Raw genomic sequence first — 17,184 nt, forward strand, 5'->3', positions numbered from 1 at the left:
GCTTCCTCCCAGCGCCTCTCACCGTCACCCATCTGTTTTCATTCCTTGGAGTAACTGTATTCCTAAAGCTTCTGTCTATGGCCACCTCTGCGTCCCTAATGATCCTAAGTTCATCCAACTCCAGCTCCAGTTCCCTAACACGGTTTTGGAGGAGCTGCAGATGGGTGCACTTCCCACAGGTGTAATCAGCAGGGACACTGACGTCGTCCCTCACCTCAAACATAGTGCAAGAGGAACATAGCACTGCCTGCACACCCATCCCCTCTAGATACCTTGCCAGTACCAGGTAGAAAGTGCAAAAATGAATTTAAACTCACCCCTGCTCGCCCTTTCTGCCTAAGCCCTGTGAGCCAAAGCCTTATAGCTCACACTCTGCTTCCCACGCACTCAAGCCCTGTGAGCCAAAGCCTTATAGCTCACACTCTGCTTCCCACGCACTCAAGCCCTGTGAGCCAAAGCCTTATCGCTCACACTCTGCTTCCCACGCACTCCTCTGCCCGCTCCCGACACTGCCCGCTGTATACTGCAGCTTACCTTTTATACTTTGCGCGCTTAAAAAACCCTTCCCAGACTCCTTAGCAGCCCACTTCCAGTTTTCACTTTAAACTTAAGAAAAATACTACTGCAAAAGTAAAGGCCAAAAAAAAAACACACACTAGCTGACTAATTAAATCAATAAATAATTCAATCAATCTCTCACCAGCACTCCTGCCTCCAATCACTCCCTCTCAGCTTGCTCCAGTGGAACAATGAGGAGCATAGTTAATCATAGTTTATAATCAATAATCATATTAAATATGTTAATTTATGGTTTAACTTGGGTTGATTCTGGGTTTTAAGGTAAAGGTTGCTATCCAAGATAGAATTTATAGTGTTTGCTTTGTTTGACTCTTGTATAGTAAAAATACATTTATTTTAAACTGCGAAATGTTGTGACTTCATTCTTTCAATAAATAACTGGGATTTCGTATTGCTTTTCGAAACAAATTACTGATTACAACCAAACTCATAAGAAACCGCTCACCTGCACCCAAACCCATGCACATTTCCTGGTTAAAACTCCTCCCAATAACATTCTTTGTAAAATGTCATTTTATTTAATACTTGAGAAAAGCAAATGAGTGTTAAATATTAGTAAGACAAAACAACTAGGACAAACATAGCTTACCTTGTTCTTTTCAAAAAAGCATTTTGATCCGAAGGAAAAAAGCAGTGGCTTTTTGTAATCCAAAGGATGCTTACGGTGAACATCATCAGCTTTATACTGAAGCATTCGCCCAGTTTTATTCATCATCCAATAGGGGCTGTACAATTCTAGCATCACATGTCCAACATTGTATGTTGTAAGGATTGCAATATCCATTTCACTCTCTTCACCATCAAAATAGGATTTAAATTTGATTAGTTCAATCTCTGTTTGATTGCTTTTGATTTCGTATTCTCCTGCCCAATTATGTTCTAAATAGTCAATGATAGTCAGTGTCAGTTTAGATTTATCCAGAACAGCATCATGAAGCTGGGCAGAATGTCCTTCATCAAGAGTCAACTTCTGTTTCATACCTTCCTGCAACAACAGTTTTTTTTAAAGGAGCTACGATTACTGTATTCATTTTTCAACATGTTCAGTATATTTGCATGTGTAAAAATATGTTCTGACAGACAATGGGGACTAAAATTGCATTGCTCTATAATTTCAAGCAGGAATTCACAAACCTCTGAAATAGTATCAGGGCCTTTACTGGGTTATACTAGATATTAGTTCAATAGCATTGTTATTCAGTTGTTGTAGTTGAGCTAAATGTGAACATAACTGAAAATTAGAAAAAATGAGGAAGATGTACAGATAGATAAAATATGAAAATTATTTTTGCACTCCTAGTCTTGCATTCATGCCTTTGAAGCAGGCAATATTACAAGACCCTATGAAAAGAATTTCAATAACCAACTTACAAAAGTAAGAGATAATACTATTGAAAATATGGAGAATAACAAAATCTATGTGTATAACTGATAAGATGTACTGTGACATGTGAAAAATAATAAATTCATGACAGAATGACGATGCAATCAATGAGCCAGAATTGGTTAGCAGGTTTGGCAATTCTTAATGTACTATAAGCTGGTGAGTTTCTCTCGATGTTCTGAAGTGCTCATTCTGAGAGTTAGTGCGCAATACACTACTACTGATGCTGGGAAGCCTACTATCATTTAAAGTTCACTTGAGCATAGTTTGGCAGTGGGTGGGACTTCCGTTCATCCTTGGAAAGAAGTTTTGTCCGTGACAGCTGTCAGCCAATCAGATCAGACACAGCAGCAGGACTTCAGCGCTCTGGCTGGAACCAAGTCTGTTGTAAAGGTAAGCTCCAGGGATGCCAAATGCAGAAGGGTAATTTGGTGCAGGGGAAGGGAGGGCCAGAGCTCTAAGGTCCCGGAGAGGAGGGCACCCCAAATTTGAAGGGCGAAGGGCTTTTAGACTGAAGTGTCCCACCACCCCATTCCCACCTGAGATGGATGAAAGTTTTCTTCTGTTTCCCACCCTACTCATACCCAGTGCCACCAGCCTATAAATTAAGGCCGGATGTGAAAAAGCCTTTAAATGGCCACTTAAGGGCCATAACAGGGTAAAGGATAGGTTTCGTGCCCAAGGCTTTGCACGCCCAACCATGAATTTGCTTCTGGGTTGGGGTGGGTGGGATCCCAAGGGGAATCCCAGCCATTCAATTTTACACTCCCCGTCTCAGAACCCTCCTTGGGGGGAAACATAAAATTCTGCCCCCGTAAAATGACTGATATTGCTAATCCGAAGTAGCTGGATTGCATTTATGTTAAAATTACAGAACAAATGTTGAGATCGAGGGCCAAAGGGCCTGTACTGCGCTGTAATATTCTATGTTCTATATATATGTATATATATAGTCGATAACTTAAAAAATTATCACATTGTAATGAGGGCTCCTTCTACCTTCACGCTAAAAACACTGGCTGCTGTGGCTGTCATTTGCACCCCAATCCCATTCACCACTTCACTTTCTCATTTTTATTCCAATTGTTGCCTCTTCTCAGCTTTCCACCTCTGATCTTCAATCCCCTCATCCAATCACTTGCCCATCTTCCGTATAGGACATTTTGCTGCATGAAAGGTGCTTTAGATGTGCAAATTATGAAGATTGATATTTAGTGTTTGAAGTTCAAGTTAGCTCATTTTAAAAAAAAATTGATTCGTGGGGCATGGGCATTGCTGGCTGGCGAGCATTTATTGCCCATCCCTAGTTGCCCTTGAAACGGAGTGGCTTGCTAGGACATTTCAGAGGACAGTCGAGAGTCAACCGTATTGCTGTGGCTCTGAAGTCACACGTAGACCAGACTAGGTAAAGATGGCAGATCTTCTTCCCTAAAGGACATTAGTGAACCAAAAAGGTTCATCTGACAATCGACAATGGTTTCATGATCAGTAGATTCTTAATTCCAGATTTTTTTTTTACTGAAGTCAAATTCCATCATCTGCTGTGGTGGGATTCGAACCAGAGTCCCCAGAACATCAGCTGAGTTTCTGGATTAACAGTCTAGCATTAATATAGGCCATAGCCTCCCCTTTATGTTGGTTAGAGTGCTTTTCAATCAGCCAATCAATGTATATCTAAGGTCATGTATCTTGTGCCTTAGCACTTTGAAGATGGGCATCTCAACCAATGAGATTACAAGATTACAATGAAGTGTCACAGCTGCTGACATTATTATCAAGACCCAAACACAGCTTTGTTCTCTTTTAAGAGGGCCATACGAGTTTCTGGTCTGAAAAAATTAGGTAAGGTAGCTGAGGGAAACTGAACACCTATAAAAGGTTATAAAAATCAGTTTTGCTTTCTCTAGAACACAAGAGATCTGTTGGTCAACTGTCTTTCAGAGGGATCTAGGTGTATGTGTGCATAGATCCCTGAAAGTTGGGAATCAAGTAGATAAGGTTGTTAAGAAGGCATATGGTGTCTTGGCGTTTATTGGTAGGGGGATTGAATTTAGGAGTCGTAGCGTTATGTTGCAACTGTACACAACTCTGGTGCGGCCGCACTTGGAGTACTGTGTGCAGTTCTGGTCCCCACATTACAGGAAGGATGTGGAGGCTTTGGAGAGGGTGCAGAGGAGGTTTACCAGGATGTTGCCTGGTATGGAGGGGAGATCCTATGAGGAGAGGCTGAGGGATTTGGGATTGTTTTCGCTGGAAAGGCGGCGGCTAAGAGGGGATCTTATTGAAACATATAAGATGATTAGAGGTTTAGATAGGGTGGATAGTGATAGCCTTTTTCCTCTGATGGAGAAATCCAGCACGAGGGGGCATGGCTTTAAATTGAGGGGGGGTAGTTATAGAACCGATGTCAGGGGTAGGTTCTTTACCCAGAGGGTGGTGAGGGATTGGAATGCCCTGCCAGCATCAGTAGTAAATGCGCCTAGTTTGGGGGCGTTTAAGAGATCCGTAGATAGGTTCATGGACGAAAAGAAATTGGTTTAGGTTGGAGGGTCACAGTTTTTTTTTTTTTAACTGGTCGGTGCAACATCGTGGGCCGAAGGGCCTGTTCTGCGCTGTAATGTTCTATGTTCTATGTTCTATGTATTTATATGGAAGAATTGCCAAAACAAGCATAGAAAAGAAGGGTGCTTTACCCCGGTAAAGTTTCCACCACTGAATAACATATTGCTTGACACTTAGTTGTTGACTGACTGGTTGCTTTGCTCAGTGACATCATATTTTCATAAAATTGTAGAAGGATTTATTAAATGACTCTCAACTGAATCAGAGTTCTAGGCAAAAGAGGTAATGAAATAAAAGTCTTACACTGTTGACAGCATTAATAAACTGAACTATTAATGATGAATAACTAATAAATGATTGAGCAGGAAAGACTAGAATGTGCTAATTTATTCTGTTAGTAGATTGCAGTTTTTGTGAATTAGAACTCTTAACAGTAATAGTGGGTGGGATTTACCATGCAACCCGCTATATGTTTTGTGTCGGCAGGAGGCAGCCTGCCATTGGTTGACAGTGGGATCTTATGGTTGGTGGTGAGATTCATTGTCAACAGGGTTTCCTGTTGAATGTACCCCTCTCTGCCGGGAAATCCGCAGTGGGGCTGGCCGTCAGTGGGATCAGAAGATCCAACAGGAATGGCTGGAAAGCAGTGTCCCTGGGTTCCTGATTCTGGCAATAAGATTTTATTCAATGTGGAGAAAGAATAACTGAGAAAAATAAATGTCATCATTAATACAGACACCTACACAAAATACACAGGCAAACTTACCTCCGTTAAGGAAACACTGACAGTATAAGGCAAAAGGTTTTGAAGAATTGCACTAGGCCATAAATGGAGAACGTAAGCATTATTAGTTTCATCAGGATTGTCAAAGGCCAGTGTGTCGTGCATTGCAACTATATTGATCGTTACAGAATCCAGCTCATCACCCCCAGAAAATTGGCATTTGCGATGAAATACTATTTCAGTACTTGTGTCTACATGACCAAATGCGATAGCTTCACAAAGATCGAGTTTCTGGTCTTTCATTACCAGTTGCAAGCGAAGGTCTGATCTGTAATTCATTAAACAAATAACATGTTAAAACGAGGTAAAACAGAAAATACTGGAAAAATGCAGCAAGTCTGACAGCATCTGTGGGGAGAGTATAGAGCCAGCATTCCGAGAGAAGTCTCTGTCAAAGCTGAGGATTAAAAAAAAATCGGACAAGATTTATACTAACTGGGGGGTGGAGGACTGTAATTGATAGAAATGAAGTGGTCAAAAGGAATGTAAATTGTGATGATAAAGGCTGAGAAAGGTGCTAATAGTGTCCATTAAGAGATCGAACATCCAACATTCACAGTATTTAGCTTTTATGTTAAAGTAAGGTAATTGAAATCTCAGTAAGAAAAAGAAAAACAAAGTTAATGTTTTGGAAGTTCCAAAGTTATCATACTGGACTCAAAACATTAACTCAATTTCTCTCTCCACAGATGCTGCCAGCACTCTTTGTATTTCAGATCTCCAACATCAGCATTTTGCTTTTATTATACAAATTTAAAAAACGCATCCTACAATTTGAAGGGTATAAAAACTGACAAAATATTAGTAAAATCACAAGAAAACTTTTTCTGCTTTGCTTGAAAGCAAAGGTTATCAACACAAATATGCATTTTTATCGCATTTTTACCATAGAAAATATCCAAAGGCAGTTCACAGAAATGGAAGAAAGAAAAATGGCACCAAACCAAATATTGAGAAGTTAAAGGGGAAACAAAGCTTAATTAAGGATATGGGTTTTAATCTATGACTTGATGTGGAGAAGTAAGTACAAATATAGATGAGTTCAGAGAGGGAATGCCAAACTAGACAAAAGATATCGCATGCAATGGTGGTGGAAAGGCACAGGGTCATGCACAGAAGGCCAGAATGGAGAAAATGTTTTGTTGGGGATGACATGGCACTGAAGGTTACTTTGAAACTATGGAGGGATTGAAACAAAGATGAAAATTTTGAATTGCAGGCATCCAAGAACGAGTAAGGAAAACGGTGTGGGTGAGTGGGACATGCCGTTAAAATGGATATGTAAAGCAGGATTTTCGTGAGTTATATTTTATGGAAGGTGGAGAACAGCCAGCTGAAAAACAAGGAAAAAGCAAAAACATGAATAAGGATTTCAATAACAGATGGATTGAGGTAGGGGATGAGATTAATGGTTTAGGGAGCTGAATGTAGGTCTTTATGATGGAGAAATATGAGGTTGCAAATTTAGCTTGGGTTTGAAAATGACATCATGAGTAAACCAATTTGAGGGGACAATAAAGGGATTATTAAAGATTGTAGGGGAATGTTTTGGTCTTCTCAGTGTTTAGCTGGGAGACACTGGATTTACCAAGACTTCACCTCAGAGAAGTGCTTGTACAATATTCATGGAGGGAACAGGTTGGGACAAGTGGTGAAAAGGCACAACTTGATGCTTTTAGCTGACACTCGGAGGGAATTTTAATGCACCAGTACATGGTGGCAGAGGGGCAAGGTTAAACTCTTAAAAATCTGAAACAAGGCCCATACCTGCCACAAATGATTAACAGGCCGGAGGGCGCATGCAGATTCGGTTAAGTGTGTTTTAGAGCACAGTTAAATGAACAAAAACAGGGGTGCTTTCCTCACTCTGCCCCATCGGCTAACCTGTCAGCATGCTTAGCTCCGGCTGAATGCTACCATCAAAAATCACAAAAATAGGTGTTTAGTGTTAATTACTGTTTCTGGGACCTTTCTGCATATAAATTGATGATCCAGTTTCCTATATTATAACAATGGGTGGGATTCTCCAGTCACACCCACCTCAAGAAGTGGAAATTTCCACCCAAGCTCAATGGATTTTCTGTCTCGCCTGCTACCATTCCCACAATGGGCGAGATGGGAGCATTTCAGCCATGATTACACTTTAGAATTATTTCATTGGCTGTGAAGTACATGCAATAGCCTGAGGTCATGATATAGAAACATAGAAACATAAAAAAACTACAGCACAAAACAGGCCCTTTGGCCCCACAAGTTGTGCCGAACATATCCCTACCTTTTAGGCCTACCTATAACCCTCCATCCTATTAAGTCCCATGTACTCATCCAGGAGTCTCTTAAAAGACCCTATTGAGTTTGCCTCCGCCACCACTGACGGCAGCCGATTCCACTCGCCCACCACCCTCTGTGTGAAAAACTTCCCCCTAACATTTCCCCTGTACCTACCCCCCAGCACCTTAAACCTGTGTCCTCTCGTAGCAGCCATTTCCACCCTGGGAAAAAGCCTCAGAGAGCCCACCCGATCTATGCCTCTCAACATCTTATATACCTCTAGAACATAGAACAGTACAGCACAGAACAGGCCCTTCGGCCCACGATGTTGTGCTGAGCTTTATCTGAAACCAAGATCAAGCTATCCCACTCCCTATCATCCTGGTGTGCTCCATGTGCCTATCCAATAACCGCTTAAATGTTCCTAAAGTGTCTGACTCCACTATCACTGCAGGCAGTCCATTCCACACCCCAACCACTCTCTGCGTAAAGAACCTACCTCTGATATCCTTCCTATATCTCCCACCATGAACCCTATAGTTATGCCCCCTTGTAATAGCTCCATCCACCCGAGGAAATAGTCTTTGAACGTTCACTCTATCTATCCCCTTCATCATTTTATAAACCTCTATTAAGTCTCCCCTCAGCCTCCTCTGCTCCAGAGAGAACAGCCCTAGCTCCCTCAACCTTTCCTCATAAGACCTACCCTCCAAACCAGGCAGCATCCTGGTAAATCTCCTCTGCACTCTTTCCAGCGCTTCCACATCCTTCTTATAGTGAGGTGAACAGAACTGCACACAATATTCCAAAATGTGGTCTCACCAAGGTCCTGTACAGTTGCAGCATAACCCCACGGCTCTTAAACTCCAACCCCCTGGTAATAAAAGCTAACACACTATAGGCCTTCTTCACAGCTCTATCCATTTGAGTGGCAACCTTTAGAGATCTGTGGATATGGACCCCAAGATCTCTCTGTTCCTCAACAGTCTTCAGAACCCTACCTTTGACCCTGTAATCCACATTTAAATTAGTCCTACCAAAATGAATCACCTCACATTTATCAGGGTTAAACTCCATTTGCCATTTTTCAGCCCAGCTTTGCATCCTATCTATGTCTCTTTGCAGCCTACAACAGCCCTCCACCTCATCCACTACTCCACCAATCTTGGTGTCATCAGCAAATTTACTGATCCACCCTTCAGCCCCCTCCTCTAAGTCATTAATAAAAATCACAAAGAGCAGAGGACCAAGCACTGATCCCTGTGGCACTCCGCTAGCAACCTGCCTCCAATCCGAAAATTTTCCATCCACCACCACCCTCTGTCTTCGATCAGACAGCCAGTTACCTATCCAATCGGCCAACTTTCCCTCTATCCCACACCTCCTCACTTTCATAAGCCGACCATGGGGGACCTTATCAAACGCCTTGCTAAAATCCATGTATATGACATCAACTGCCCTACCTTCATCAACACACTTAGTTACCTCCTCAAAAAATTCAATCAAATTTGTGAGGCAAAACTTGCCCTTCACGAATCCGTGCTGACTATCCCGGATTAATCCGCATCTTTTTAAATGGTCGTAAATCCCATCCCTAAGGACCTTTTCCATCAATTTACCAACCACCGAAGTATGACTAACTGGTCGATAATTACCAGGGTCATTTCTATTCCCTTTCTTAAACAGAGGAACAACATTCGCCACTCTCCAGTCCTCTGGCACCATCCCCGTGGACAGTGAGGACCCAAAGATCAAAGCCAAAGGCTCTGCAATCTCATCCCTTGCCTCCCAAAGAATCCTAGGATACATTTCATCAGGCCCAGGGGACTTATTGACCTTCAGTTTATTCAAAACTGCCAGGACATCCTCCCTCCGAACATCCATTTCCTCCAGCCTATTAGCCTGTAACACCTTCTCTTCCTCAAAAACATGGCCCCTCTCCTTGGTGAACACTGAAGAAAAGTATTCATTCATCACCTCGCCTATCTCTACTGACTCCATACACAAGTTCCCACTACTGTCCTTGACCGGCCCTAACCTCACCCTGGTCATTCTTTTATTCCTCACATAAGAGTAAAAAGCCTTGGGGTTTTCCTTGATTCGACCCACCAAGGACTTCTCATGTCCCCTCCTAGCTCTCCTAAGCCCCTTTTTCAGCTCATTCCTTGCTAACTTGTAACCCTCAATCGAGCCATCTGAACCTTGTTTCCTCATCCCTACATAAGCTTCCCTCTTCCTTTTCACAAGACATTCCACCTCTTTCGTGAACCATGGTTCCCTCACTCGGCCATTTCCTCCCTGCCTGACAGGGACATACCTATCAAGGACATCCAGTATTTGTTCCTTGAAAAAGTTCCACTTTTCATTAGTTCCTTTCTCTGACAGTTTCTGTTCCCAACTTATGCCCCCTAATTCTTGCCTAATCGCATCATAATTACCTCTCCCCCAATTGTAAACCTTGCCCTGCCGTACGGCCCTATCCCTCTCCATTGCAATAACAAAAGACACCGAATTGTGGTCACTATCTCCAAAGTGCTCTCCCACAACCAAATCTAACACTTGGCCCGGTTCATTTCCCAGTACCAAATCCAATGTGGCCTCACCTCTTGTCGGCCTATCCACATATTGTGTCAGGAAACCCTCCTGCACACACTGCACAAAAACTGCCCCATCCGAACTATTTGACCTACAAAGGTTCCAATCAATATTTGGAAAGTTAAAGTCCCCCATGACAACTACCCTGTGACCCCCACACATATCCATAATCTGCTTAGCAATTTCTTCCTCCACATCTCTATTACTATTTGGGGGCCTATAGTAAACTCCTAACAACGTGACCGCTCCTTTCCTATTTCTAACCTCAGCCCATATTACCTCAGTGTGCAGATCCCCCTCGAAGTGCCTTTCCGCAGCCGTTAAACTATCCTTGATTAACAATGCCACTCCTCCACCTCTTTTACCAGCTTCCCTACACTTAGTGAAACATCTATACCCCGGAACGTCCAACAACCATTCCTGTCCTTGTTCTACCCACGTCTCCGTAATGGCCACAACATCGTAGTCCCAAGTACCAATCCACGCCCCAAGTTCATCTACCTTGTTCCGGATGCTCCTTGCATTGAAGTAGACACACTTCAACCCACCTTCCTGTCTACCAGTACCCACCCTTGACCCTGATACCGTCCCCAATACCTCAGCACCCTCACTGACTTCTGGACTACAACTCCTTTTCCCACTCCCCTGACAAATTAGTTTAAACCCCCCTGAAGAGCCGTAACAAATTTCCCTCCTAGGATATTGGTGCCCCTCTGGTTCAGGTGCACCCCGTCCTGTTTGTACAGGTCCCAACTTCCCCAGAATGTGTTCCAATTATCCACGTATCTGAAACCCTCCCTCCTACACCATCCCTGCAACCACATGTTTAACTGCACTCTCTCCCTGTTCCTCAACTCGCTATCACGTGGCACCGGCAACGTACCAGAGATGACCACATGTTTTGTCTTGGCTCTCAGCTTCCAGCCCAGCTCCAGAAATTCCTGTTTTAAATAGCCGTCCCTTCTCTTACGTATGTCATTGGTACCAATGTGTATCACGACTTGTGACTATTTCCCCTCCCCCTTCAGAATCCGGAAAACACGGTCTGAGACGTCACGGACCTTGGCATCCGGTTGGCAACATACCATCCATGAGTCTCTTTTGCTGCCACAGAACCTCCTATCTATCCCTCTAACTAACGAGTCCCCAATAACTATTGCCCTCCCACTCTGCCCCTTACCCTCCCGAGCCACAGAGACGGACACAGTGCTGGAGATCCTCTCACTGCGGCTCACCACTGGTATGTCATCCCCCTCAACCGTATCCAAAGCGGTATACTTGTTGCTAAGGGGAACGACCACCGGGGATCCCTGCACAGACTGCTTCCTCCCAGCCCCTCTCACCGTCACCCATCTGTTTTCATTCCTCGGAGTAACTGTATTCCTAAAGCTTCTGTCTATGGCCACCTCTGCGTCCCTAATGATCCTAAGTTCATCCAACTCCAGCTCCAGTTCCCTAACACGGTTTTGGAGGAGCTGCAGATGGGTGCACTTCCCACAGGTGTAATCAGCAGGGACACTGTCGTCGTCCCTCACCTCAAACATAGTGCAAGAGGAACATAGCACTGCCTGCACACCCATCCCCTCTAGATACCTTGCCAGTACCAGGTAGAAACAGCAAAAATGAATTAAACTCACCCCTGCTCGCCCTTTCTGCCTAAGCCCTGTGAGCCAAAGCCTTATAGCTCATACTCTGCTTCCCACACACTACACTGCCCGCTCCCGACGCTGCCCGCTGTATACTGCATCCTACCTTTTACACTTCACGCGCTTAAAAAACCCTTCCCAGACTCCTTAGCAGCCCACTTCCAGTTTTCACTTTAAACTTAAAATACTACTGCAAAAGTAAAGGCCAAAAAAAAAACACACACTAGCTGACTAATTAAATAAACAAACAATTCAATTAATCTCTCACCAGCACTGCTGCCTCCAATCATTCCCTCTCAGCTTGCTCCAGTGGAACCTCTATTAGGTCTCCTCTCATCCTACGTCTCTCCAAGGAGAAAAAACCGAGCTCCCTCAGCCTATCCTTATAAGGGATGCCACTCAATCCAGGCAACATCCTTGTAAATCGCCTCTGCACCCTTTTAATCTTTTCCACATCCTTCCTGTAATGAGGCGACCAGAACTGAGCACAGTACTCCAAGTGGGGTCTGACGAGTGTCTTATATAGCTGCATCATTATCCCCGGACTCCTAAACTCAATCCCTCGATTGATAAAGGCCAGCACACCATACGCCTTCTTAACCACCTCCTCTACCTGCGGGGCCGATTTTAGAGTCCTATGGACCTGGACCCCAAGGTCCTTTTGATCCTCTACAGTACTAAGAGTCTTTCCCTTTATATTGTACTCCTTCATCCCATTTGACCTGCCAAAATGGACCACGACGCATTTATCTGGGTTGAAGTCCATCTGCCACTTCTCCGCCCAGTCTTGCATCCTATCTATGTCTCTCTGTAACTTCTGACATCCCTCCAGACTATCCACAACCCCACCAACCTTCGTGTCGTCGGCAAACTTACCAACCCATCCCTCCACTTCCTCATCCAGGTCATTTATGAAAATGACAAACAGCAAGGGTCCCAGAACAGATCATTGGGGCACACCACTGGTGACCGACCTCCATTTAGAAAAGCATATATGCTTATATAAATGCAAGTTCATTCTTTTGTTTGCAAAGTAATATTCCGGTTGTGATGTTAATAATTAGCAGAAACAAAATTATGAATCGTAGTGAGATCTGATAGCTTGCTTAAAATTTTTCTGAAATGCTACATGAAGTCAATGCAGGGGTTAAATCAGTTAAGGCCACAATTTTAAAATCTTTGAGTTTAAAATTTTTATCCCCGTGTTCCCTCCATGGTTTCATCCCTCTCAACCTGTAAAATGTCCTCCAGCCCAACAACTCTCCAAGATCGCTGCACTCCTCCAAATGTGCACTCTTGCGAATCTTCAGTTTTCATGGTTTCACCATTGCATTGTGTGCTTTCAGCTGCTCAAGACTAAACTCTGGGATTCCCTCAAATCTCTCCTACTCTCTCTTCCTTTCGGATGCGCTTTAAAATCTACCTCTTTGCTTTTTGGTCACCTCTCCCAATATCTTTTGCTGACGCGGTGTCATATTTTGTCCGATAACATAAAGTGAAGTGCCTTTAAAGGTTTTATTACTTTAAAGGCATTTATACAAATGCAAGATTAAAATAATGAAAAATACTGAAAATTGGTAATTTATTTTGGTTGTGCAATGCAGTGTGTGTGGCATTTTAACCTGCTTAAAGTAAATAGATTAATGAAGTTAAAACAGCACATGAAATAATTTTATACCTAACCATATGTCCCAAAATAAATTGAACTGACAGTCTGGTCAGCTTCTGAAAGAAAAGATCCATTAACCTGATCTAAAGGAGCGTCCTAACTGAAGCATTTATATAATAAAAGGAAATACTAGAAATGCACAGCAAATGTTTTAGCACTGAAAGGAAAAGAAAGTTATGACAACAGTGTGTGGAGCTCCTTCATTGGAACCAAATACTTCCATCTCCAAAAAAAATAAACTTGAGATTATAGTTATCAGGAAAGGCTGACCAAAGTGTTTTTTTTCCTCTAGAAATAGGTGGGACAGGGAGAAAGGGGAACTAATAGAGATTAAAATTATGGTGTGACTTTGATAAAGTAGACAATGTTTCTACATGTGAATGAGTCTAAAGCTAGAGACTATACAAACTAGTCAGCAATAAATTCAGTGATGAATTCAGGAGAATTGCCTTTATACACAAACTAAAATATGGAACCTACTATCACAAAGAGTAATGAGGTAATTAGTATAGATATATTAAAGGAGAAGTTAGATAAGGACATGAAGGAGAAGATTATGCTGATGGGGGTGAGATGAAGTAAGGTGGAAAGAGGCTTGTGTGGAACAGAAACATCTGCTTAAGACCAATGGTACAATGACATGTTTCTGTGCTGAAAATTCTACATAATGCTATTTGTTGAGATATATTAACATCTATTTAGATTGAACCATAGAAGTAGTAATGAAAAACAAATTTCACCTCCGGTTCTTTTATCCATCCTGTAATATTTTAAACTTGATGCAAATTGTTCCATGAAAAATACAATATTTAGAGATAAATATTATAAAATTCAAATACCTGTAAGAAGGCAGAGGGATGCTGAAATCTTCATTTGGCTGAATTGTACCAAGAATCTTCAAATTAGATTCCACATCTTCATATACATTGAAAGGTACTGAAAAATGATTCTTTATCTGTAAATTAAGGTTTAATTCAATTAAAATAAATTTTAATATAGAAATTCCAACTATATCCAGATAAAACATTTACATAATTGATTAGCTCCTTATTTCAGAAATGGATATATCAGTAGCTTGCAAAACAAAACTGCCCGAAATACTGCTTTTTACAAAACATTTCATTTGCATGTATTGACATGAAATTACGTCAATCATATTAGCCCCACCTGCACTGGTGTAGTATATCATGTTTGTAAGACAACCATTACTATAATGACTGAGAAACATCAGCTATGTGATGGAAGGACATTGTTGCCAAGTGTCCACACTAGTCTGAGGTAATATACCAGAAAAGGACAGATAGATCGAGCCAGGCCAGGCAGACAGACAGCTTTGACGAAGGGTCATCTGGACTCGAAATGTAAGCTCTTTTCTCTCCTTACAGATGCTGCCAGACCTGCTGAGATTATCCAGCATTTTCTCTTTTGGTATCCTTTCTATCATTGTATTGGGTAAGAAAAATCGAAAACAGACTTGCACTTAAATACCATCTTTCATGCCAATTAGGGTCTCAAGGTGCTTTACAACCAATGAAGTACTTTTGAAGTGTAGTCACTGTTATTATGCAGGAAGAGGCAATCATTTGTGCACAACTAGCTCCCTCGAATAGCAATGTAATCATGACCAGATAGTCTGTTCTTTGTGCTGTTGATTGAGGAACTGATAATGAACAGGGCACGACTCCAATTCAAAAGGTCTCAGATTCCTATTGGAAAATGTACTATGGGTTCTTTCGTGCAAAAATGTCGCATGAAAAAATAATTTCCCTGGACAACTGTCTTCAATTTAAGCAGATTATGGACTACCTCTGCTGTAAAAATTGAAACTACTGGGAATGTCAAGTGACCTGAACAGGGCCCAGTTATTAGATAGAAATTCATACAAAGTGGATGAGTACACTCATTGTTGTCTTGTAAGATTAAAGAGGGTAAGAACAGATCTTTATGGATGCTTATGTCAGCTAAACAGCTCCTTATTTGGGGAGTATGCGGAGTCCCTTGCTGGCCGAATTCCATTTTGGGCTTACTGTTTTGCTCATTTTATATTCATACTTATCTGTAAAACACATAAGCATATGAAACAACAAATTATGCATTAAAAGGGTTAACATTTCTATAACAGCCATATCTGAAAAAAATGCAATAGCTAATATGAACAGTATACCTGAACAGGAGAACGAATTGTTATTCTTTTGCTTCCTTGGATTGCATCAATCTGACATACAATGGATCGTTCAACAGTTGATTCCTCATGCATAATATTGTACAGACGACGACCTAATTTAGTTAGTGGAATCTTGTCTGCAGGAGTGTGGCCTTGAGGAGCTGCATGCAATGAAATTTAACAAGAAAAATGGTTTATTTAACTAGAGTGATGGGGTATTCTAGTGATATACATTACTTATTTGCAGTTGGAAACATTCAATTCCATGTTAGTTCCAGATAATAAATCAACATTGATTGTAGATGCCTCTCAGCAGCAAATTAGTACATACAAAATTTAAAAAATGCGTGCACATAATTATACTTTACTCAATAGTTGCCAAATGTGCATGTCTTTTGAAAAAAGTATTTTCCATAAAATATTTCACATATATAGCAATTTTATATACTTTTCTTGTAAATCTCAAGATTACCTACCTCATATTTTTCCCAAAGTGTGCTAAACCTGTCACTATGTAATCTGTCAAGGTATAGGAGATAGGGAGCAAATGGAATGCACGAGGCCACTCTTGTTTTAAGATCTGTGTACATTAGAAAAAAGCCTCACACCTTCTATGCTGTATATAAACCATTGGACTATTGTGACTCCTTTAAACTAACATAGTAAATATCAGTGAGACTTTTGTCATTGCAACTTCAGCAGCAGCAACTATACAAATACATATAAGTATCTCTTCAATATAATAAAATGTCGCAGGGTTCTACAGTCTTGTGAGCAAAGTTAGAGCTCAGGAAGAAAGGTGACATGGATAGGAAATTAGCTGAGAAAAAGCAATTGTGAACGACTTATTTTTCATCCTGGAGGAAGGTTTGTAGTGGAGATCCCCAGTGGTCAGTGTGAGAGCCCTTGTTCTTCCAGATATATGTACTAATACCTAGACCTTGATTATATAGGGCACAATTTCACAACTTTCAGATGATAGAAAACTTGAAACTATTTTGAACCATGAGGAGGATAGTATAGCACTTTAAAAGGACAGACAGATTGTTGGAATGGGCAGAGAACAGAAGCTAATACAAAATAAAGGGTACAACTCTAAAGGGGAAGAGGGGGGACCTGGGTGCACGTGTACATACATCACGGAAGGTGTCAGGACAGACGGAGAATGCATACAGTATCCTGGATTTTATGAATAGGGCATAGAGTAAGCAATGTTATAAAACATTATAAAACATTGGGGGGGTGTGTGTGTGTGGTGCAATTGTCCCTCAAAAGTTCTAAGTGTCAAATTCACGGAAAAACTGGAGTAATCCATGCTGGTTTTCCAGTGGGAATTCGCACTAGAATCTCCCACACTCTGTACGCCACCAGCGTGAATATCATTACATGTCAGGGGGCAAGGCCTACTCCCGCATGGGAGACTGAAATCAACGGACTTCTGACAGCCTCCCTTTTTGCTGGCCAGCCCGAGACCCCCAGAGTGCTGCCTTCCCCAACCACCCCATGGCCTGATCACAGCCCCTCCACCAT

At 41.9% G+C, this 17,184-nt stretch overlaps 1 protein-coding gene across 3 annotated transcripts in view; it reads right to left on the bottom strand.

Moving 5' to 3' along the window:
* vps13a (vacuolar protein sorting 13 homolog A) overlaps positions 1–17,184 on the bottom strand; it is a 434,277-nt gene that overhangs the window by 123,908 nt on the left and 293,185 nt on the right. For all 3 annotated transcript variants that reach the window (XM_078214517.1, XM_078214516.1, XM_078214518.1), the window contains exons 45-48: positions 15,655–15,815; positions 14,330–14,445; positions 5,292–5,577; positions 1,169–1,564 (exon numbers count right to left, since the gene is read on the bottom strand). In XM_078214517.1, coding sequence (XP_078070643.1) covers positions 1,169–1,564; positions 5,292–5,577; positions 14,330–14,445; positions 15,655–15,815 — 959 coding nt within the window. The remainder of the gene's footprint in view (positions 1–1,168; positions 1,565–5,291; positions 5,578–14,329; positions 14,446–15,654; positions 15,816–17,184) is intronic.

Source organism: Mustelus asterias, chromosome 6, assembly GCF_964213995.1.
Source record: "Mustelus asterias chromosome 6, sMusAst1.hap1.1, whole genome shotgun sequence".
NCBI classification, from domain to species: Eukaryota; Metazoa; Chordata; class Chondrichthyes; order Carcharhiniformes; family Triakidae; genus Mustelus; species Mustelus asterias.